General features: G+C 39.3%; 1 protein-coding gene across 5 annotated transcripts in view; it reads right to left on the reverse strand.

Annotated features, from left to right (window-relative positions):
* mdga2a (MAM domain containing glycosylphosphatidylinositol anchor 2a) overlaps positions 1-23,453 on the reverse strand; it is a 956,359-nt gene that overhangs the window by 162,040 nt on the left and 770,866 nt on the right. For all 5 annotated transcript variants that reach the window (XM_043697346.2, XM_043697340.2, XM_043697342.2 and 2 more), the window contains one exon: positions 4,131-4,311. In XM_043697346.2, the coding sequence (XP_043553281.1) occupies positions 4,131-4,311 (181 nt within the window). The remainder of the gene's footprint in view (positions 1-4,130; positions 4,312-23,453) is intronic.

Below are 23,453 nucleotides of genomic sequence, written 5' to 3' on the forward strand. Positions count from 1 at the left end.
GATTCTGAAAAAGGCTTTTGATAAGTTCCCACAGAAGAGTTAATGGAAATAATAAATCATGCAAGATTGTGGTAATATTCTGTCATAGATTGAGAACTGGTTGACAGGCTGAAATTAGACAGTGGTAATAAATGGATCTTTTTCTATGTAGCAGGCAAAGAAGTGTACTGTAGGAATCAGTGCTTGGCCCCCAGCTATTCACAATATAGATTTATAACTTGCATAAGGGAATGAAATGCAATATTTCCAAGTTTGTTGATGACACAAAACTGGTCAGGATTGTGGGTTGTGAGTAATAAGGAGGATGCAAAGAGGCTTCAGGATGACTGAGACAAGTTGGGTATATGGGTAAGCACGTGACAGATGCAGTATAAAAGTGGATAAATGTGAAGTCATACACTTCGGTGTCATAGAGTCAAAGAGATGTACAGCATGGCACAGACTCTTCAGTCGAACTTATCCATGCTAATCAGATATCCTAAATTAATCTAGTCCCATTTGCTAGCACTCTATACCCTTCCTATTCATGTACCCATCCAGATGCCTTTTAAATGTTTTAATTGTACCAGCCTCCACCACATCCTCTGGAAGCACATTCCATACATGCACTACTCTTTGTGTTAAAAAGTTATCCATTAGGTCCCTTTTAAATCTGTCCCCTCTCACCCTAAATCCATGTCTTCCCAAACCAGCAAAAAGAACTTGTCTATTTACCCTATTCATGCCGCTCATAGTTTTATAAACCTCTGTCAGGTCACCCTCAGCCTCTGACGCTCCAGGGAGAACATCCCCAGCCTACTCAGCCTCTCCCTGTAGCTCAAACCATCCGGCCCTGGCAACATCCTTGTAGATCTTTTCTGAACCCTTTCAAGTTGCACAACAATCTTTCTCTGGGAGGGAGACCAGGATTGCACACTATATTCCAAATATGATCTAACCAATGTCTTGTACAGCCACAACATGACCTCACAACTCCGATACTCAATGCTCTGACCAATAAAGGAAAGCATACTAAACTATCTTCTTCACTATCCTATTTATTTCAGACTTCACTTTCAAGGGACAATGAACTTGCATTCCAAGAGGTATGGGGAACAAGCAGAAATATTGTAGTGAAATGGAGGATCAGCCATAATCATGTTGAAAGGTGGAGCATGCTCTTAGGCTCACATGTGCTCCTGGTTTCTACAATACAGCTCTGTGTTAGGCAGCATTAACTTCTGCACTATCTGTTTTGAATGGCTGTATGCAGAAGTCACCTCTGTCACATCGCACACAGTTAGGCTCTCACTTCTATAGCTGTAGTCTGTGCTCTTGATGGACAAATAAAATGGAAATTTCTAATTACAAAAGAAAGATCAAGAACTGGAAGGTTGAATCTCCTGAATATCCTCACAGCTGGAGAAAAAAAGGCACTGGAGCTGGGAGGCATAAAGACAGCGCATAAAAAGTTGGTGAGACCCAGACAGAGAGTGCCCAGGTCGATACAAAAACATGTTCCAGGTTATGAGTAGTCAGAGGTCTGGAGTCTCAAGGCCCCAGACAACCAGAAGATGACTGCCAATGCCAGTGTAGAGCATGGAGCAGGAAATTAGCCTTTCACTTTTATGTCAGCTAACACTACATTCACAAGTAGTTGAGAAACTATTTGGATTTCAGAGGGTTAAATTATATGTTTAGATGTCACCTTGCTGCTTAATTGCTTATAATGAATTTTAACACGCTGCATCACAGAGATATTCCTTCAGAAATGGCTGGTTCAGCGTCGGTTAATGGGTGCAGTGAGAAAGAGCACACTCAATGACATCAATGCATTTCCCAAGCCTGAGACTCACATGCTAACAGCTTCTGATCTGTGACATTTTAAGGGTTTTTAAGAAAAGTACAACAGGCTACAGAAGCTGTAAGATTCACACAGGGGTGTGAGGAAAATTTGGGAGAAATCTTTCTATTTAGCATTAGAATTGGCTTTATTGTCACATATACTCAAATAAAAAGTGTATAAGTTGCTTGTGAGCCATAAGCCTATCTCACATGTATCATATTGTCTTTTCTGGTGCTCCTTTGAAGTTCTCACTGTACGATGCCTTGTCACCATTCTCCTCCATATCCTTATCCTTGAGGGAGGTATCATGCTCCTAGTTGTCTTCATTGTTCAACACTTCTCTGTATTTTAACACCAGGTTTTATAGTGAACAGCTGACTACAAAGATATGCAACAACTTTGCTGGGACATATTGAAAGGCTGAGGTATATAAAGGCCCTGTGAGTCATATCTTTGTAAGCAATGTTTTGCATGATGGTCACTTGAGTTGTCCTATGGCAACTATTGCATGTCTCCTCTGCATTTGCACTTCGTTTTCGACAGACATACAGAGCCAAAGAAGCACCTGAAAAAGCCAGGTATGTTGGATTACTGAAATATGACAGCATCGTGACAGTTTCCCAGGAACCTAGCACAAACCTGAAAGGTCCTTTTGCAATGCTCTCACACACACACACACACACACACTTAGAGCAAGAGAATGTTGTTCCAGTTAATAGAGGCTGCTGTCTACTCTCTTCAGGGCCATATGTATGCAGTCGATAATGGTCCTGATTCCTATAGAACTCTCAGTTTAAATATCCAGTGCATATATTGACCCTTCCCCTTCAATAGATCATTAATGACCATCTTGAGGTGGCAATGAGCTATAAAATATGAAGCTCCTTGGATGCTGCCTGAACTGCTGTGCTCTTCCAGCACCACTAATCCAGAATATAGAATATGAGATCCCATAGATATCTATAATGGATCCTGGGAATGATCCTGAGGTGTTGAGATTCAGCACAACAGACGCCTTCACTACAGCAACAGGAGTGTGCCACTTCCCCTTGGTCTCGGATCCTCTTCTGTCACTTTGTACAGTCTCCCTGGAGAGACTCAATCTTTGGTGACACTGCTGCTCTAGCATTTGTGGAAAGCAGGGCCTCAGAGGTCACACCTCTCTGGTGGGTAGTGTGATTTGTGCAAGAGGCTGGTAGTTCACCAGCCTGTGTTTTCCTTGTCCTTCTAGCCTCCTAATCCTGATGCCGGAGTGCTGCTGCACCCTCCCTTTCTGATGCTCCTAAATGAGATCTCAAGATCTGATTGAATGGGGCACATTGAAAATTGTTGCATTCAATTCTCAGGACCTTGAGCCCCAAACTCCATGCATACAACTACCAAGTTTGACAGCACAATCCATTATGTCAGATAGATTTGGATAGACTCCAGATTGGGATTGTCACTGCCTACTCTTTCACACCTTCCCTACTGCCACCACTTACAACGGCTGCTGACTACAGTAACAATGTATCTTCAACTGAACATCTACTTCCTTAGAGTTAGCGAAGATGAATTCTTGCTTTCTCATGCATCAAAATATAAAATCTCTGGTAAATATCTTTTCATGACCTAACTGTTTAGTATATATAATTACCTTCCCATTACCTTCAAGCATGACTTCTACCTACCAGAATGGCTTCCTGTGGGAACTACCCTCCCCAGTAGCATGAACACATTGCGCTTCCCTTCTGAAGCCATTTTGATATCATTCTGCTGCTCTTTATTTCTCTCAAAACCCCAGTCTAAAACACAATATGTCATGGCAACATGAACCACTGAGAGAATGCACAAAATTGATGACAGAACTATGAATCACTCCTTAAAAAAATCAGTGTAATACATTTTCCACTTCATTTTGTTTTATAGGCCATTGGTGTGCTTATGACCTATAGTTGAATGTCTTTTTGACAAGATTCTCAAGTGTCATACACCAATGCATGTCTTAAAATTAGTCAAGGTTAAGGGACTGACTAAACTGTCTGGTAATTTTAGTTAATGGGCCTAATTTGAATAATTATATTGAATCAAAGAGCTTTTTCACCACATAAAAAGCAAGGCATGAAAAGGCTGCATCAGTGTTATATGATTTCCTTTCTAAAAATTGTAAATGATGCTCTGTATGATGAAAGGATGCATTCATATATTACATATTTTAAAATTTTAAACAAGCTGACATATTGCTGGATTTCTCTCAAGCAATTTATCTTCAGAGTTTTTTATATGAATTATCAGAATTTGAAATATCTCTAAGTATAATTCTTACCATCAGTGTACTTAATGACTCGAATGGTGGAATCACCTTCTCCAAATCGTGTAATCGGTGTCAGACGAACTTCATAGGCCTCAGGCTTCAGTAATTCAGTCAGGTTGTGTGTGATTAATTCTCCTGATTGGATCATAGTATTCATTGAAATTTCTTGTTCCCACCAACGCTGTTGGCCAGTCTGAAAATAAAATTAACAATAACACTGATCAAGAAACTGGGAATCACTTCAACAGACTTGTCATTATCCATGTCACTCAGCAAACTGACAAGAGCAGAAAGAAACTCGAATCTGACTGCTGTTTGACAACTTAATGAAGGTTAAAATCTTCCATTTCACTAAGACTCAGAGTCAAGAACAAGACGAAAGTGAGCCAGATTTCTATCTGTGCTGTTGGTTTGAGTTGCAAGATTAATGGCTTAAATTTATCTGAAAGGCTGATTTTTCAAATCTTGATACAGAGCCAGTGGAACATGCATCTGGAAGGTGCTGTAACAGAACAGTTAACAGTGGCAAAGTCACAGGAATACAGATTAAGACGACTATAGAAGCTGGAATAGAAACCTGGAAGCAATTGCACAGGTTGTCCATGCCTGTTTTACTTCCAGACCTGACTACTGAAATGGAAGTACAAAACTGCAGATGCTGGATATCTGAAACCAACACAAAACATGCTTGAGAAATGCAGGTCTGGCAGCATCTAATGGAGAGAGAAAAACAAAGATAATGTTTCTAGTCCAGTACGACTCTTCCTAAGGACTGATCACCAAGACCATTTCTTCTTCTGATTATTGTAATGTACTCCTAGTTTTCATCCTGAGTTCTAAATTTGAAGTCGTTCAAAACTCTGTTTTGGTCCTAACATGCTTGAAATTTTGTTCCCTCATGACTCTATGCTCACTGATCTAGTTACAATGATTAGATTCTCTACAGTATAGAAACACGAACATCGGCCCAACAAGTGCACACCGACCCACATGAGAGTAACCCACTCAGACCTATTCCCCTGCATTTTTACCCCTGACTAATGTACCTAACCTATGGGTAATTTAGCATGGCCAATTCACCTGACATGCACATCTTTTGATTATGGGAAGAAACCGGAACACCCGGAGGAAACCCACACAGACAGGGGGAGAATATGCAAACTCCACACAGACAGCTGCCCGAGGCTGGAATTGAACGTAAGTCCATGGCATTATGAGGCAGCAGTGCTAACCACTGAGCTACTGTGCCACTCAAAATGCATCCCAGTTAGACAATGCCTCAATTATGAAAGTCTCATTGAATCCATCTCCTCCCCTCCAATTCGCTAGTCTTAAGAGTCCCTGGTTTTAATTCCTCCAATGTTGGTGACTGTGCTTTTAGCTACCTGGGCCTAACCTATGGAATTCCTCTCCAGGCCCCTGTGTGTCTCCACTTCACTTTTCTTCTTTCAGACACTGTTTTAAACTCACCCCTTTAATCAAGGCTTTGGTCATTAGTTCTGATATGGTATTAAATTTTGCCTCATTTTGTCTGTGAAGCTCACAGGGATGTTTTGTTCTGTAAAAGGTGCTAGATGTATGCAAAGTGTTGTTGGAGCAAAGAGTGAAAAGACAGAGAATTTTCAAATTAATTTGAATTAATTTACTGAAAGACAGGAAGCTCATGGAAGCCAGCAACACAAGGAGAGAGGATGCAGAATTTTGGTTGAACGGGAGTATGTACTGAAGAACATCAGGAAAACAATGAGAGGACTGTTAATGAATTTGAGTCTTGAGATAAAATAAGGTTTCAACAATGTAAGAGGTGACTGACAATCACCACGTTAAGGGAATGTTGCAGAATTGAAAGTATGTTGTCCTTTTGATGAATGGGATATAGAGTCAATGGGTCAGCTCTGGTCCAAATTGGATGCTGAGACAGTGTCTGGTTTTACCTTGCAGAGCAGAGAAGGAAAGGAAGGAAGAGTTCAGACCTTGGCAGGAATTGAATTACATGACTTTATGCACTTACTGTTAGAGTCAAAGATTCAGACAGTGTGGAAACAGACACTTCGGTCCAAGTGGTCCGGACCAACCATATTCTAAAACAAAACTAGACCCACTTGCCTGCATTTGGACTATATCTCTCCAAAGCTTTCCTTTTCATGTACTTACCTAAATGTCTTTTAAACATTGTAACTGTACTGGTATCTACCACATCCTCTGGAAGGTCATTCCACACACTAACCACTCTCTGTCTAAAAAGATTGCCCTTCATGCCCTTTTTAAAACTTTCTCCTCTCACTTTAAAAATTTGCCCCTTATTTTGAACTCTTCGATCTTGGGGAGAAGACGCCTGCTAGTCACCCTATCCATGCTGCTCATGATTTTATAAACCTCTGTAAGGTTACCCCTCAACCTCCTACATTTAACAGAAGGTATGGACTATATAACAGTGGGGCCAGGAAATTGGGGATGCCCAAGAGGCTAGAATTGGAAGAGCACAACAAATGATGCAGAGACTGGAGACATTTATTCAGATCCCCAAAATGAGTGAGAGAATGAGCTGTAATCAACAAGTGGCCATTCAATCAGGAATTAAACAGTGAGGTGAACCTGCAATATATTTAATAATACAGAGAGAGGTTTAACAAGTCTGACCCTTCCTCAGAAGTTCTGGGGAGGGGTTACTCGACCTGAGATGTTGGCTCTGGTTTCTCTCCACAGTTGCTACTTGACCTGTTGAGCTTTTCCAGCAATTTCTGATTTATAGCATCCACAGTTCTTTCAGTTTTTATTTTCCTAGATACCATCAGTTCTGAGGAAGGGCTACTCGACCTGAAACAATAACTCTCATTTCTCTCTGCAGATGCTGCCAGACTTGCAGAGCTTTTCCAGCAGTTTCTGCTTTTGTTACAAATTTACAGCATCTGCAGTTCTTTTGGTTTAAACAAGTCTGGAGTGTGATGGAATGCTCTTCACATGTCTGGATGGTTATAATTTCAGACTCATTCAAAAGGATCTACACATTCAGGATGAAGGAGCTCAGTTGATTGACATCCTATTTATCATCAGAAAAAAAATCACTCCTTCTCCCAATGGAGTACTATGGCAGCTGTATGTACCACCTAACAGATGCAGTGCAGCAACGTATCGAGGTTTCTGCAGCATGACCTTCTAAACCCATGACCTCTACCAACCAGACACACACAACGCTACCATTTTTAAGTTGCACACCTTTATGACTTGAACATACATCGCTTCATCATTGCTGAATCAAATTCCAGAACTCTATACTTAACAACACAAAGGCAACACATTCAGCACAAGCACTGAAGCAGTTAGTAAAGTTAAAAATCACACAACACCAGGTTATAGTCCAACAGGTTTAATTGGAAGCACTAGCTTTCGGAGTGTAGCTCCTTCATCAGGTGGTTGTCCGCTCCGAAAGCTAATGCTTCCAATTAAACCTGTTGGACTATAACCTGGTGTTGTGTGATTTTTAACTTTGTACACCCCAGTCCAACACCGGCATCTCCAAATCATGGCAGTTAGAAAAGGCAGCATTCCCATCCCCTTCATAACTGTAATGTGGGATGGACAAATGTTGGTCTTGCCAGTGACATTCACATTTTGGAATGAATTATAAAAAAAAAATTAAAACCAATGTCTCAGAATACAGGTTTTAAAGTCACATAAACATTTTAAATTGATTACAATTTGTACTGCAATGATATGTAACTCTAAGACCAGCTCCTTGCCAAGGATACAATGTCACAGTGAAGCTGGTTTTCTCCTCAATCTCCAACCTGTATTTGCTTGAGATCATTTCAATTCTATAGAATTCATACCAAGAATATGAATGTCAAAGCCATTTGGAAATGATAAGGCTGGAATTCCAGTCTTCAAACACACATTGACTTGGAGTTAGAAACAAGATTGTGGTATAATCCTTCACAGATGAAAATATGAGAAAGAAGAGTCATATAGTTCAGTGCGCAAATAATGAAAAGCTAATAATTCACAAATATTGGCATTTACATAGTCATGAAGTCGTACAGCACAGAAACAGACTCTTTGGTCAAACCAGCCCATAATCCCAAACCAAACTAGTCCTACCTGCTTGCACTTTCCTATAATCTCTCATAACATTTCTTATTTGCATACTTATCCAAACGTCTATTTTAAACATTGTAACTGTACTCACTTCCACAACTTCCACTGGAAGTTCATTCGACATACAAACCATTCCGTGTAAAAAAAAATACTCCTCATGCCTTTATAAAACCTTTCTCCTCTCATCTTAAAAATATGCCTTCAGGCTTGAAATCCCCCACCCTAAGGAAAATAAAACACCCACCATTCATCCTATTTATACCCCTAATGAATTTATAAATCTCTATTAGGTCAACTCTCAACCTCCTAAGCTCCAGTGAAAAATGCCCCAGTTTGTCCAGCATCTCCTTATAACACAAACCCTCCTTTCCTGGCAACTTCCTGTCAAATCTCTTCTGAACCCTCTCCAATTTAATAATGTTCCTCCCATAACAGGAAGACCAGAACTGGACACAGCACTCCAGAAAAGGCCTCACCAATGTCCTATACAACCTCAATGTGACATCTCAACTCCTGCATTCATAAGTCTGAGCATTGAAGGCAAGCATGCTATATACCGTCTTAACCACCCAGTCTACCTTGACGCAAATTTTAAACAATTATGCACCTGAACCCCTAGGTCTCTGTATTCTAGGTGATGGCCTAATGATATTATTGCTGGACTGTTAATCCAAAGAGCCAGGTCAAGTTCTGGGGACCTGGGTTTAAATTCCACCATGGTAGATGGTGGAATTTGTATTCAATAAAAAGTCTATAATTAGGAGTCTCATGATGACCATGGAAAGCCTATTTGGTTCACTAATGTCCTATGGGAAAAGAAACTGCTATCATTATCTGGTCCATTCTATCTTTGACTTCAAAGCCACAGCAATGTGGCTGACTATTAACTGCCCTCTGGGCAATTAGGGCTGGGCAAGAAATGCCAGCCTAGCTGGAGATTCCCTCATCCTGTGAATGAATGAAAAAAGCCCAAAGCCCTACTTTTAATTGTATAAGTCTTGCCTTTGTTTGTTTTTACCAAAATGCAAGACTTCGCATTTATCCAAATTAAACTCCATCTGCAACTCTTCAGTCCTTGTCACTACTGATCAAGATTTCTTTGTAATCTTAGATAGCCTTCTTCACTGTCCACTATATGACTGATCTTGGTGTCATCTTCAAAATTACTAACCATGTTTTCTATGTTCTCCTCTAAATTGTTCATATAAATGACAAACCAAAGTGGACCCAGTGCCGATCCCTGTGGAACACTGATGGCCACAGGCCTTCAGTCTGAAAAACAACCCACCATCACTCTCTGACTCCTGCCGTTAAGCTAATCTTGTATCCAATTGGCAAGCTTACCCTGAATCCCACGTGATCTAACTTTACCAATTAGTCTATCATGTGGAACCTTGTCAAATGCTTTACTAAAGTCCATGTAAATAAATTCTACCCCTCTACCCTCATCAATCTTCTTGGTTACTTATTCAAAAGACTCAATCAAGCTTGTGAGACATGATTTCCCTGTGGTTAGGATGCTGCCAAAGCATTCCCACAAGCAATGGTGACAGGATTGCTTCACAAAGTGTACACTGTACAGCCACTTAAAAAGTGTCACAATGTTCATTTTCACATGAAACACGAGAGATTTTACATGTTTGATAACTCTGGAGTAAGATTGAGGGAATGTATAAATGTCAGCTTCCCATTAAAGTCGCTTGCATATCTGACTTCTAAAGAAGCTCAGACTTTCACTTAGGACAAGTAAAACCTGTTTGTGTAAACTAAGTGAGAAAACAGATTCTGTAGACCACTGGGGAATTTGCAATCAACACACTTTGTGTTTAAAGCTCCCCTGCAGTCAGTAAAGCAACTTTCAGCTCAGAATTCAATCATTTGTTTATTGTTTCTTCAAATATTATAATGGGTATGTGCTTCCCTGTCAAGAGACAAAGCAGTCTGTGAATGCAGTAAAACTTCATGCGTCATGGGAATTGAACACAAAAACTTTTATCGACAATTGTTTGATAGAAAAAGAAAACTCAAATCTCAATTAATTTGAATGACCAGACATTATGAATCTGCATAAAAGGTTAGAGTGCAGTTCATCTTTATTAATGCACAAAAATGTGATGAATTAAATAATAAATATTAGAGTTGTATTTTGCTACTTAATTTTGTGTAAGTTCAGCATAAATCATGAAATGCATAACACAATGGCAAACTATGCCAGAGTGCAATGCTGCAATCATAATGCTATGTTATTAATTACAATGAAGCAGATCTGAATGGTAAATAACAAAATTAAAAGAAAAATACAGTCTGTCGCCCGCAGTTAATGATATGGTCATAAGCTACTGTCAAGCACAAAAGAAAATCAATGTCAGTGATTATGAGAGTAAGTGTGAAAGCATAAATCCTGGTTCCTGCAGGATTTATATACAACAAAGTAGCCACGATGTAAAATTCATAAAGCATATTTGGGATAGTTCCTTAAAACGTTTCTTAAAAATGTTGTGGATCAAAATCAAGGATTAACCTGTTTTGGATTCGGTGTTGTCTAATGAGGCATGTTTAATTTTTTAAAAAGTCAGAGTAAAAGATCCCCAGGAAACAGTGACAGCAACATGGTAGAATTTAGCAGTCAGCTTGAGAGAGAGAAATTTGGATTCAAAACAACTGTGCTAAGCTTAAATAAGAATAACTAAGGAATTGAATGTAGAGCTCTCTGGGGTAGACTGGGGAAGGGGTTAGCAGCAAAGATAATTTAAGAACAATGGGAGATGTTGAAGAAAATAGTTCATGGTTCACAACAATTATATATATATATATATATATATATCCCATTGAGAAAGAAGGATTCTAGGAAGGGGATAACCAGCTGGGGAATTTTCAGAAGTTTATGGTAGCATGAAATCAAAAGACAAAAGCATATAATGTATCAAAGAGTAATGGTAAGACAGAGGACTATGAAAGTTTCTAAAAACAAAAATAGATAATCAAATAAAAATAAAGCAAGCAAAAATAAACTATGAAGGCAAATTAGAAAGTAACATAAAAGCAAATAGCTAGACCTTCGTTAAATAAAAAGGAAAAGAGAGGCCAAAGTTAACAATTGGAGCATGAGGCTGGATAAATAATAATTGAGAACCAGGGAATGGCAAACGAGTTGAATAAGTGCTTTTCCTCCATCACTAATAGCATTCTAACAATAATAAATACTCACAGGGCAAAAGAAGGGAATGAAATGAACATATTAACTATCATTGAGAAAAAGTTCAAGATTTGTGTAAAGATTTGTAGCTTGGGTATCGGTTGCTGTGGTTGTGGGTGTGTTCGCCGAGCTGGGAATTTGGTTTGCAGTTGTTTTGTCCCCTGTCTAGATGAGATCTTCAGTGCTGTGGAGCTTTCTGTGAAGTGCTGCTGTACTGTGTTAGTTGGAATTTATTTGCTTTTGTTCCCGCTGCTTCTGGTTGCTTGTTGCGGTTTTCATTATAATGGTCGGTATATTGGTTCGAGGTCAAAGTGTTTATCGATGGAGACTGTGAACGAGTGCCATGCTTCTAGGAATTCTCTAGCTATCCTCTGTTTAGCTTGTCCTGTTATTGTTGTGTTGTCCCGGTTGAACTTATAGTCCTTGTTGTCTGTGTATAGGTACTAGGGCCAGCTGGTCACAGCGTCTAGTGACTAGTTGACGTTCATGAATGCAGATTGCTAGCTGTCTGCCTGTTTGTCCTATACAGCATTTCATGCAGTCTCTGCATGGAGTCTTGTACACCACATTTATCCTGCATATGATGGGCATTGAGTCTTTTGTTCTGGTGAGTTGTTATCTGAGCGTGTCTGTCAGATTATGTACTGTCATAAGTCCGAGTGGTCGGAGGAGTCGGGCTGTCAGTTCCAAGATGTCAGAGGACAACCAGAGAATTCCTAGAAGCTTGGCACTCATCCATGGACTTTTGATAAGGTACACTTTAAGCTATTTAATAAGACAGGACCTCATGGTTTTGAAGATTGCATATTAACATGTACAGAGGATTGGTTAACTAATAGAAAGTTGGGATGGGTGGGATGCTTCCTCAGCATGGCAACTTGTAAGTAATGGAGTTTCTCATGGATTACTGCTGGGGCCAGAATTATTTACAGTATATATTAATTACTGGGATGAGGAAGTCCTGTAACAAAGACAGAGAGACCGATGAGTTCAGGTTCATAACTCTTTGAAATTTGCATCACAGATAGACAGGGTGTTTAAAAGGGCATTTGGAATGCTTGCCTTCATTGTGCAGACCTTTGAGGAAAGGAACTGCAACATTATGTTGAGGTTGTACAAGACATTGGTGAGGCCTCTTCTGGAGTACTGGATGCAGTTCAGGATGCCCCATTATCGGAAGGATATTGTTAAACTGGAGAGGGTTCAGAAAAGATTTACCAGGATGTTGGCGGGAATGGAAGGTTTGAGTTGTAAGGATAGGCTGGGACATTTTTCACTGGAATGTAGGAGGTTGAGGGGTGACCTTATGGATGTTTATAAAAACATAAGGGACATAGATAAGATGAATAGCAGGGGGTATATTTTTACAGTGAGAGGAGAAAGATTTAAAGAGGACATGTTTTTGCACAGAGAGATCTTAGTATGTAGAATGAACTTCCAGAGCATGTGGTGGATGCAGGTATACTTAAACTTAAAAGACATTTAGATAAGTGCATAAATAGGAAAGGTTTGGAGGGATATAGGCCAAATGCAGGCAGATGGGGACTAGTTTAGTTTGTGAAAATGGCCGGCATGGACTCGTTGGACCTGTTTCCATCCTGTACGACTCTATGACACTATGATACAAAAGTAGGTGAGAGATCAAGCGATGCGAATGACACAAGGAGTCTAGAGAGGGTTATGTACAGTTTAAGCGAGTGAGCAAAAATTTGTCAGATGGAATATTATGTGGAAAAGTGTCAGCCTTGGCAGGAATCGAGGGTTTGAATTTTATTTAAATGAAGGGAGACTGCAGAAGCTGCAGCACAGAGGGATTTGGGGATTCATTTGCATAAATTGGCTCAGTGGTTAGCACTGCTGTCTCACAGTGCCAGGGACCCGGGTTCATTTCCAGCCTCGGGTAACTGTCTGTGTGGAGTTTGCACATTCTCCCTGTATCTGCATGGGTGTTCTAGTTTCTTCCCACAATCCAAAGATGTGCAGGTCAGGTGAATTGGCCATGCTAAATTGCCCGTAGTGTTCAGAGGTGTGTAGGTTAGGTGCATGAGTCAGGGGAAATATAGAATAATAGGGTAAGGGAATGTTTCTGGCTGGGATACTCTTCAGAGGATCGGTGCAGACTTGTTGGGCCAAATGGGCTGTTTACACACGATATGGATTTTATGATTCAAAATTACAAATAGCTAGCAAACAAGCTCAGCAGGTAATTGGGAAAGCAAATTGATTGTTGGACTTTATTTTGAAGGAAATAGAGTATAAAAATAGAGAGGTCTTCCTAAGACTATTCTAAAAAAGGTAAAGTCATCGTAGTCCTACAGGACCATAAAGCTGCTCTCTCATTAGAAAGGGGTGATTGGTGTGGTTTAACCTGTGACTCACCATGCCTCAGGTGGGGCAAGGGCTATGAAAGTGTGTTCTTTATGTTAACATCAAGGTGTAGGAATTGAACCCACACTATTTGTATCACTGTGCATTGCAAACCAGCCATCTCGCCAACTGTGCTAATTGACTCTCTAAAAGTGTGCAAGGCATGAGTCAGATCACACTTGGAATACTGTGGACAGTTTTAGATAACTCGGGAAAGATATATTGTCATTGCAGGTAGTCCAAAGAGAGCTCACGAGGTTGATAACTGGTATGAATGGATTGTCTTAAAAGGAGGGATTGAGTAAATTGAGCTTGTACCCATTGGAGCAAAGAAGAATGAGAGGTGACCTTATTGAAACAAACAAATATCTCAGTAGACTCGACAGTCTCGATGCAGGAACATTGCTTTCCTGTGTGGGACAGTCTGGGACCAGAGATCATAATCTCAGAGGAAAGGGTTATCCACTTACAACAGAGATAAGGAGGAATTTCATCTCTCAGACGGTGGTGAATCTATGGAATTCTTTACTGCGGAGGGCTGCAGAGGCTGTGTCATTAAGTATATTCAAGACTGAAATAGACAGATTTTAATCAGGAAGATAATTAAGTGTTATGGAGAAAGAGCAGGAAATTGCAGATGAGGATTATTAGTTCAACCATGATGTCATCTAATGGCAGAGCACATTCAATGAATTCAATGGCCTACTTTGTCTTATGGCTCTCCACTGAACTGAAATCTCATTTTGAACCCATCCTGTACTTAATCTATTCAACTACCTCTCCCCAATCTGACAACTGAGCAGAAATACAGCCATAGCACTCCATCCATTGAGCAGATCCTATTACAAAATTCTCTCCCCAGGAAATGAGAAATAAGTTCCCAGCCTCTCCCAACACTGAAAAGAAATCAGTACACAGTACCCTCCCAAACTGAATAAAAAGCTGCTATGAATACCTTAGTTCTCTCAAATCAGCGTATAATACAAACACTTAAATGCAAATTGAAGTAGCCAATTTTGCAAAGTAATAAGTATTTATGGAATCAGAGAGTCATACAGCACAGACACAGATTATACGGCCTAACTTGTCCAGATATCCTAAATTAATCTAGTCCTATTTGCCAGCATTTGGCCCATATCCCTCTAAACCTTTCCTAGTCATTTACCCATCCAGATGCCTTTTAAATGTTGTAATTGAAATAGTGTCCACCACTCCTCTAGCAGCTCACTTCACATATGCACCACTCTTTGCGTGGAAAAGTTCACCTTCGGTCCCAGTTACATCTTTCTCATCGCATCATAAACCTATGTCCTCTACTTTTGGACTCCCTACCCTGGAAAAAAGACCTTGGCTGTTCATCCTACCCATGCCCCTCATGATTTAATAAACCTCTATCAGGTGACCCCTCAACTTCCGTTGCTCCATGGAAAATAGCCCCAGCTAATTCAGCCTTACCCTACAGTTCAAACCCTCCACCCTGTGCAAAATTCTTGTAAATCTTTTGACTAGAAACAGCTGATAATACCATTAAAATCAAATCACTGGCAGCTATCCATCGTGAGGGGTCATAATAGGGTTAAGCAGTGCATGCTGAAATGAAAATGATAGTGATCCTGACAACATTATCTGCCTTATGACATGTTTCTAGTGGAGTGCTGACAATTTCCAATGACGTTCACCTGGAAATTGGAATGGACAGCCAATCAACAGTAATTTCTTGCTTCTGTTCACTTTTCCAACACTTATGAACATAGGTCTAAATGATTTTCAGAATCTGTGATTTGTCTGTTTAATTTGACATATTCAGCAACTATAAATCAATAAGCCAGATGTGTTACCATGGTATAAGAGTCCTGATGTTACAAGACAGCATATTTCCCTGACTGACTGTGAACTGTGAATGCTCTAAACATTGTACATGTGGTCTACACTTCTTGTCCATCACACTTCAGATTTATCTTATCATCTAATCTGAATTTCCATCATAGACACAATTTACACTTTTATTCCAGTATTTCCTTGGTACAGCAACATAACCCACCCCTGTAAATGAGAAGTGTGCCCCTTAAGGACCAGAGTGACTGATACTTTAGAAAATGTTAACAAGATCCAAGATAACTCAGAGAACTGTAACTTGACAGACCAACTCCTGGAATTACAGGCATCACTTACAAACATGCCTCGATGTAATTCATCTTTCACCAAAATGGATTAAGATGTACTCTTAGTTACTGAGCTTCAGCCTTTTGCTTTGTTTTTCTCTGTAAATGTTTCTAATAAAATTAGTAGCATACTGTATAATACTATCTACTATTGCAATATAGAGTACCTTGTAATATACGAGCAATGTAAAACTTATGTGGCATGCACTTCTTAAAGACATATAAATAAATCTATATTGATACACAATATAATAAATTTGCCCTTTAAACTGAGATGACAAACTGAGCTTTACGGTTTCATCTGGCATAACTCTCTTTCTCGGCTGAATCAACATTTTAAAAACACACAGTTATTAATTTGTTGGCTGCAAATCTGAAACTAACTACAGACTGCCCTCCAGGTAAAACAAGCTTGCCACAGAAATATAAGCCAATCTGGTTTGAAACGAAACAGGAACAAAGGATGTTGACATCTCTTAATAACTCCAGGTTAACTGTTATTCCGAGATAAGGTTGTCAATCCCCTGGTTTGGCCTTGTAGTTCTCTGGAATAAAAGAATGAATTCCAGGATTCTGCTGCGAGCAGAATGGGAGAACATTTGGAGGAACATTACAAAAAAATGTGATTTCAAAAAACAAATTCTAGGAAGACTTTTATTTTTGTGGTTATAATAACAGCTGACATGGGAAAATGTTTGACTGACATCCAAGAATCAATTAATTGCTTTAATGAAGTCCATTTTCTTCTTCATTTAGTGTGAGAAGGTAGTACACTTAGAGAAAAGATGTATCAACAACCGATGGCAAGGGCATGGTTGGGGCAATGGGCAACAAGAAAATAGCCAAGTGATAAAACCAGGAATTGGTCCTGCCAGAGTTGGTAACTTTAAACATTTTTTGAAATATTTGCCCAACCGAATGGAAAGTAAATAAAGAATGGAAACAAATTCCAGCCTGATTGTCTGTTTGACTTAAGCTCTCAAAGTGGATTAACTGAATAGAATGGTTGTAAGCATCTAAGTACCATACAGTGCTCCTGAAGTGAATTGTCTGGTATGCTAATCTGTACAAACAGGACATGGCAAACAATGCAGATATTTAAATTCTACTGCATCAAAGCATCCGAATTGGTGCAGTCCTCATTCGTCTAGTGGTGTCTGTTACACTTGACATGTCACACTTCAAAGTATAAGAGAAAGTATAAGAGAATATTGTGGGAGGCACGGTGGCGCAGTGGTTAGCACTGTTGCCTCACAGCGCCAGAGACCTGGGTTCAATTCCCGCCTCAGGCGACTGACTGTGTGGAGTTTGCACGTTCTCCCCGTGTCTGCGTGGGTTTCCTCCGGGTGCTCCAGTTTCCTCCCACAGTCCAAAGATGTGCAGGTCAGGTGATTTGGCCATGCTAAATTGCCCGTAGTGTTAGTTAAGGGGTAAATGTATGGGTGGGTTGCGCTTCAGCGGGTCGGTGTGGACTTGTTGGGCCGAAGGGCCTGTTTCCACACTGTAATCTAATCTAATCTAAATCTAATCTAATCTAATCTAAATCATGAGAAAGAAAGAACGCTCAGAATTGGAATTATCATGTGCACTTGAGTGAATGCAGTGAAAAGTTTGCAATGTCATCACTTGTGGTGTCGTCTTAGGTACAGATACTTAAGAATTTGGTGCAAAATTGAAAGCATAATAAATAAAAGTCCATAAAAGAATGAAAAGAAAAAGTGCTTGAATTACAGTCCATTCACCCCAGTCTGTGCCAGCATGAGCCTCCAGACTGCAATGGGCCAAGTCTCCATACCACGCTGGGGTTCAAACCTTGCGGCCTTGCCTCCAGTCTAGAAGGGCCTCTCCTTCCCGTGCCAACCTCCTGTCTGGGACTCGTCTCCCCAAGACGGCCTCTGGTCCAGGACTCATGTCCGGGATTCACCTTCAGGACTTGCCTCCTGAGCCGGCCTGGTCTGGAACTCACTTGTGATGGCCTTTGGTCTGGGAGTCACCTCCTCCATTTCCCTCCGAGTAAATTTAAAGTTAAAAGTTTGAAAATAAAAGAGAAAAAGGAAAAGAAAAAGAACGGGTGGAACAGAAAAGCTCTAAATGGAGTGTCCTAATCTGCTGCCATCAGTTATGTCATGATTAACTGTTTGTGTGACATCTTATTGTAAGCCTTTTTAAAATCAAGCTATGTTATTTCTGTTAGTTTCCCACTATCTTTCCTGCAAGTTACATAATTAAAGACACTTGTCAGAAAGATTTCCTTTTTGGAAAATCACGAAGATGTATTCTCACTTACTTAATGACTGATGTTCTGTATCCAAATGGCTAGTTCTCCCTGTATTCTGTGAAATCTAACCTTGCTAATCAGTCTCCCATGGGAAACCTTGTTGAACGCCCTACTGAAATCCATATAGATCACATCTAGCGCTCTGCCCTCATCAATCCTCTTTGTTACTTCCTCAAAATACTCAATCAAGTTTGTGAGACATGATTTCCCATGCACAAAGCCATGTTGACTAATCAGTCCTTGCCTTTCCAAATGCATGTACATCCTGTCCCTCAGGATACCCTAAAAACAACTTGCCCACCACCGACGTCAGGCTCACTGGTCTATAATTCCCTGGCTTGTCTTTACCACCCTTCTTAAACAGTGGCACCACATTAGCAAACCTCCAGTCTTCCGGTACCTCACCTGTGACTATCGATGATACAAATATCTCAGCAACTAATATTTAAGAGGCATTTGGATGGGTGTATGAATGGGAGGGGTTTGGAGAGATATGGGCCAGGTGCTGGCAGGTGGGACTAGATTGGATTGGGATATCTGGTCGGCATGGACAGGTTGGACCAAAGGGTCTATTTCCATGCTGTACATCTCTATGACTCTATGATTTGACATACCCCACTCCCCCTAACAACATTCAATAGCGTTGCCTCTCCCCAGAGTTAAAAGGTGTGGATTTATAAAAAACTGAATTTACTGAAACATTCTACAAAAAGCAGCCTCTAATTGATTTCTTGAGATATCTATTTAAAGTATCCCTCCACAAAGACTATCTGGGTACTCAGGTTAAAGGAGAGGCATGTGTGAAACCTTCCTGCACAAATGACTCTCCACATCCAAAAAAAGACTAGATCTGTGAACAATGAAGTCATTCATTGACTTGCTTAATTGTCTTCTCACTGACTCTAACAGCCCTTGGAAACACATTGGTTTTAGACACTCACTGTCCCATCTGGGTTTGCTGATATCAGGGACTAAGTAACTAGAAGTGGGAAATTAGTCCTTGCACTTCTAGTCCCTCAAACCTCAATGTCATATCAAGTCTGTCTCTTTCAAAGGTTAATGATGTGTACAGAGCAAACCTAATAATGCCTTTACAATTCCTATGGCATTTCAAACCTTCTCAAATATTTAGACTATTAGAAGTCATTTTGATTATCACTGCACCATCATCTGACATCATGCATTTCCATTTTTACATTACCTGCACTAACCCTCAAAAGCAGTTCTAACATTCAGCATGTCAACATCACAGATATCCACGGAGTATTTCTTAAATCATATTTAATGAACGTATTTATTGTCTCAACATACTTTATCTTCGGTAGATTCCTCTATGTGCATGCACATGTTCAATAATGTTTAACAATATTCTATTATTAACTCATTCTGTTGCCAAGCAAACATTGGCAGCCAGAATGTACTAAAAGGTGAATTTGCATCATTAAAACAAAATAAAGATGGCAGTTACATGGGGTCTCAATGTTTCCTTGACGACAACACGTTTCTATTTATTATAAAGAAATGAACAACACTAAATATAATCAAGTTTTTGTATTCAACAACAAACTAGTGACTGCAATTTAAGAAAAAGTACTTCATTGGGCATTGAGCATGTTAGGATATCTTAAGAGATTGAAAAGTGCTATTTAAATGCAAGTCCTTGTTGTATTGTAGCTCTTAAGGCAGTAATGCTCTATGCAAGGCAATAGGTGATAAAATTACACTTAAATATAGATAGATCCAAATGGGCCAAAGAAAAAAGTTATAAATGCAGAGTAAGCGTAAGGTTGGATTTTTGCAGAGTCACAAACCTTTAAAAATGATGGGCAAGACCTGGATTTGGAAGTCTCACTCCTCTTTCTGAGAGATACAACTTTTGCTGGCAGGGGAAGGAGGTGGAGAATAGTTTTCATTGGCAAGAAATTTAAACTCAGCAGGACCATTTGAAATTATTGCTAAGTTCAAACAAACATGTTCTGACTATGGCAAGGACATTACCTGAATGTAGGAGGCACACATTGATGAAATAAATTAAAAATGGTCTCCTAAGGGGCAGGTAAAGGCTTTTTAAATGTCATGATCTGAAGCTTCTTTTTAAATCCTCTGCTGTTTAAACATGAATGAAATAGACAGAAACTGTCAGCAACAGAGAAGAGAAACCCTCTGCAGACTTCTTTGATTGATAAACTAGCTTTAGTAACATATAATGAAAATAATTTGTTTGTACAGTTTCAACAGAGGTTTTAGCCAATGTTTTTTCTCACATCATTATTAAAATCTAGTTGAGTTTCAAATGCTATCATAATGTTAGCATGCGTTTCTGAGTTTACAATGTAATTAACAGTTTAAATAAGCTATTAAAGAATTAGCTTTCTTTGATATTGGGTCTTTTTTTTCTTTTATGAAATTAAACATTTGAGATTTGAAAGTTTTGAATTGGTTTCACGAATTTGTTATCTTTCACTATCGAATGTGCACAAATGATCACTCTTTGACTTCCTAGAATTAGAATCTAATAGGTGCTTCATTCAGGGTCAACTCTGCCAACTTGAGAAATTTCCTGACTTGAACTATTTGTCTCAGTAGTGAAACTCCAGTTCGTAATCTTTCATTTAAGTAACTCAACTGGATTTTCAGAAAACCTGCAATATGATCTTCCGAAAGGATTAGTGCTGGCACCACATTGGGAGTGTGGGTGCCAGGTAGAGACAATGAAGAGGTGTACTGCAAGAAGTTACAGGAGGTCATCAATAAATTTACAGAATGGGCATATAAATGACAAATGATGTTCACCACACATAAATGTGGGTTTGTATATTTTGATAGTAAGAATATGAAGGTGACTTATTATTTGGAAGATGATACGTCTAAGCAGAGTAAAAGGACAAAGACCACAATGTCCATTGTTAAAAATTGTTTAACTTGATAGTAAGGTTATGTAAAATGCAAACAATAGGCATTATTTCTTGAGGGATGTAATTGAAAATTAGAGAAACTATGCTATACCCATATTGAACATTCTTTTGAACACTCTTGGATTACTGTGTGCAGTTCTGGTTGCCATATTATAAAAACCATACTGAGGAACTACAGAGGATGTGAGAAAGTGTGCAAGGATAATAACCGAAATGTGTGGGTATATGAGGAAAGATGAAAGAAAGTTTGAGAGGTACGTAGAGACCAGCATGAATTAGTTGGGTTGAATGGTCTGTCTCTGTAGTATAACCCAATATAAAGATAATTGAAGTTTTCAATGGTAATGTTGCTCATTTTATTTTTAAATGTATGATTAATACTACCAGGTGAAATACTTTAATTACATTTACATTTTAATACAATTACAGAATAGTGCGAAACAGAAATGGAAATTCATTAGTCTGCACAGGCTAAACACTATAATCTAATTATGATTTAAAGTAAGAGCAAGGAGTATAAAATTACAGGTGAAGTGGATAAAAATCATTGACATGTTCTAATTTTATATTTATTACATCAAGATTAAAAGAAAATCAAATTAATATTCAGCCTGGCATTTTGTGTTTCATACTGTTAAACAGTATTAAAAATATATTTAGTTTGAGTGATTATTTTCTTCATCATTCAGGTATGAGTACTTGGGTGATGACTTTCTTCAAAATAGCAAGAGAAATCACATGAGAAGAGTCTTCAAGAGTATATGATAATTGAGACAAAAGTTTGAACATGAAGGAATATGCCCATTCATGGATTTTGCTGTAACATGGATTTTGATTTCACTTGCACACACTAAACAATAAGATCAACTTCCATTAACACTATACTAAATTAACAAAGGGCCTTCATAAATGCATTTTAAATAAAGAAGCTTGACAACATTCAGGACAAAGCTTGATTGGCACTTAATTCACAAACAGCTCTTCTCTGCACCACCAATATTCAGGAGCAGCAGTGTGCATTATCTACAAGGTGCACAGCAGAAATTCACCAAAGATCCTCAGACAGTACCTTCCAAACCTACAACCGCTTCTATCTCGAAGGCCAAAGGCAGCAGCACATGGGAACATGATCACCTGCAAATTCCTCTCCAAGCCCCTCACCATCCTGACTTGGAAATATATCGCCATTGCTTCACTGTCGCTGGGTCAAGAACCTGGAATTGTCTCCCTAAGGACATTGTGGGTCAACTCACAGCAGGTGAAATGCAGCGATTTTAAGAAGGCAGTTCACCATCATCTTTTCAAGGGCAACTAAGGAGGGGCAATAAATGCTGGCCAACCAGCGATACCCACATACCACAATTGAATACAAAAAAATGGAAAGTATTTACCAAAGGTGCCTTATATTATCAAAATTAATCAGAATATCAAAATTTCAACTTTATGCTATTATATTGCAACTGTCAGACTAATAAAGAGGCAGGTAAGCATTTAACTTCACCTACTCACTTGTCCATTACTCACATGCCTGAATTAATTGACTTTATTTAGTAACAACATGGCTATTATAACAAAGAACAGGAACAAAGAACAGTACAGGACAGGAACAGGTTCTTTAGCCCTCCAAACCTGCATCAACACGTTATGCCCTTCCACACCAAAACTGTCTTCACTTACAGGATCTGTAACCCTCTCTGCCTTTCCAGGTGATTCTTGAATGCTGCTATTGTGTCTGCTTCCATCACCCCCTCTGACATGTGTTCCAGGCTCTCACCACAGTTTGTGTGAAAAACCTGCCTTGCACATCTGTTTTAAACATTCCCCCTGCACCTTAAAAAACCCATGTCCCCTAGTAATTGACCCCTCCACCCTGGGAAAATGCCTCACACTTTCCAATACTGTCTATGGCATTCACAATCTTATAAACTTCTACTCAGGTTACCCCCTCAATCTCCTGCATTCCAGTGAAAACAAACCCAGTCTTTCCAAATTTCTTCATAATTAAAATCCTCCTTATCAGGCAAGATCCTGGTCACTCTTTTCTGTATTCTTTCCAAAGCATCCACATCCTTCAGGGTCATGTGGTGACTGGAATTGCACACAATATTCCAAGTGTGGCCTAACTAAGATTCTTTAAGCAGCATTTTAAATATCCTGATGTTTTCAAGATGATGTCTAAAATATTTTCAGTCAGTAACCACAGACTGAAGAAGTCCCTGTGATATGGTCTGGCTCTAAAATTGTTTCCATTTGACTCGATAATTTTGCATCAAATGCTTTAGTGTTTTGTTTAGTTTTCATCATTTTTGTTGGGGTCCTGTT

This window comes from Chiloscyllium plagiosum, unplaced genomic scaffold (genome assembly GCF_037043375.1).
Source record: "Chiloscyllium plagiosum isolate Xiang-an unplaced genomic scaffold, Cpla_swu_hap1 HiC_scaffold_8, whole genome shotgun sequence".
Classification (NCBI taxonomy): Eukaryota; Metazoa; Chordata; class Chondrichthyes; order Orectolobiformes; family Hemiscylliidae; genus Chiloscyllium; species Chiloscyllium plagiosum.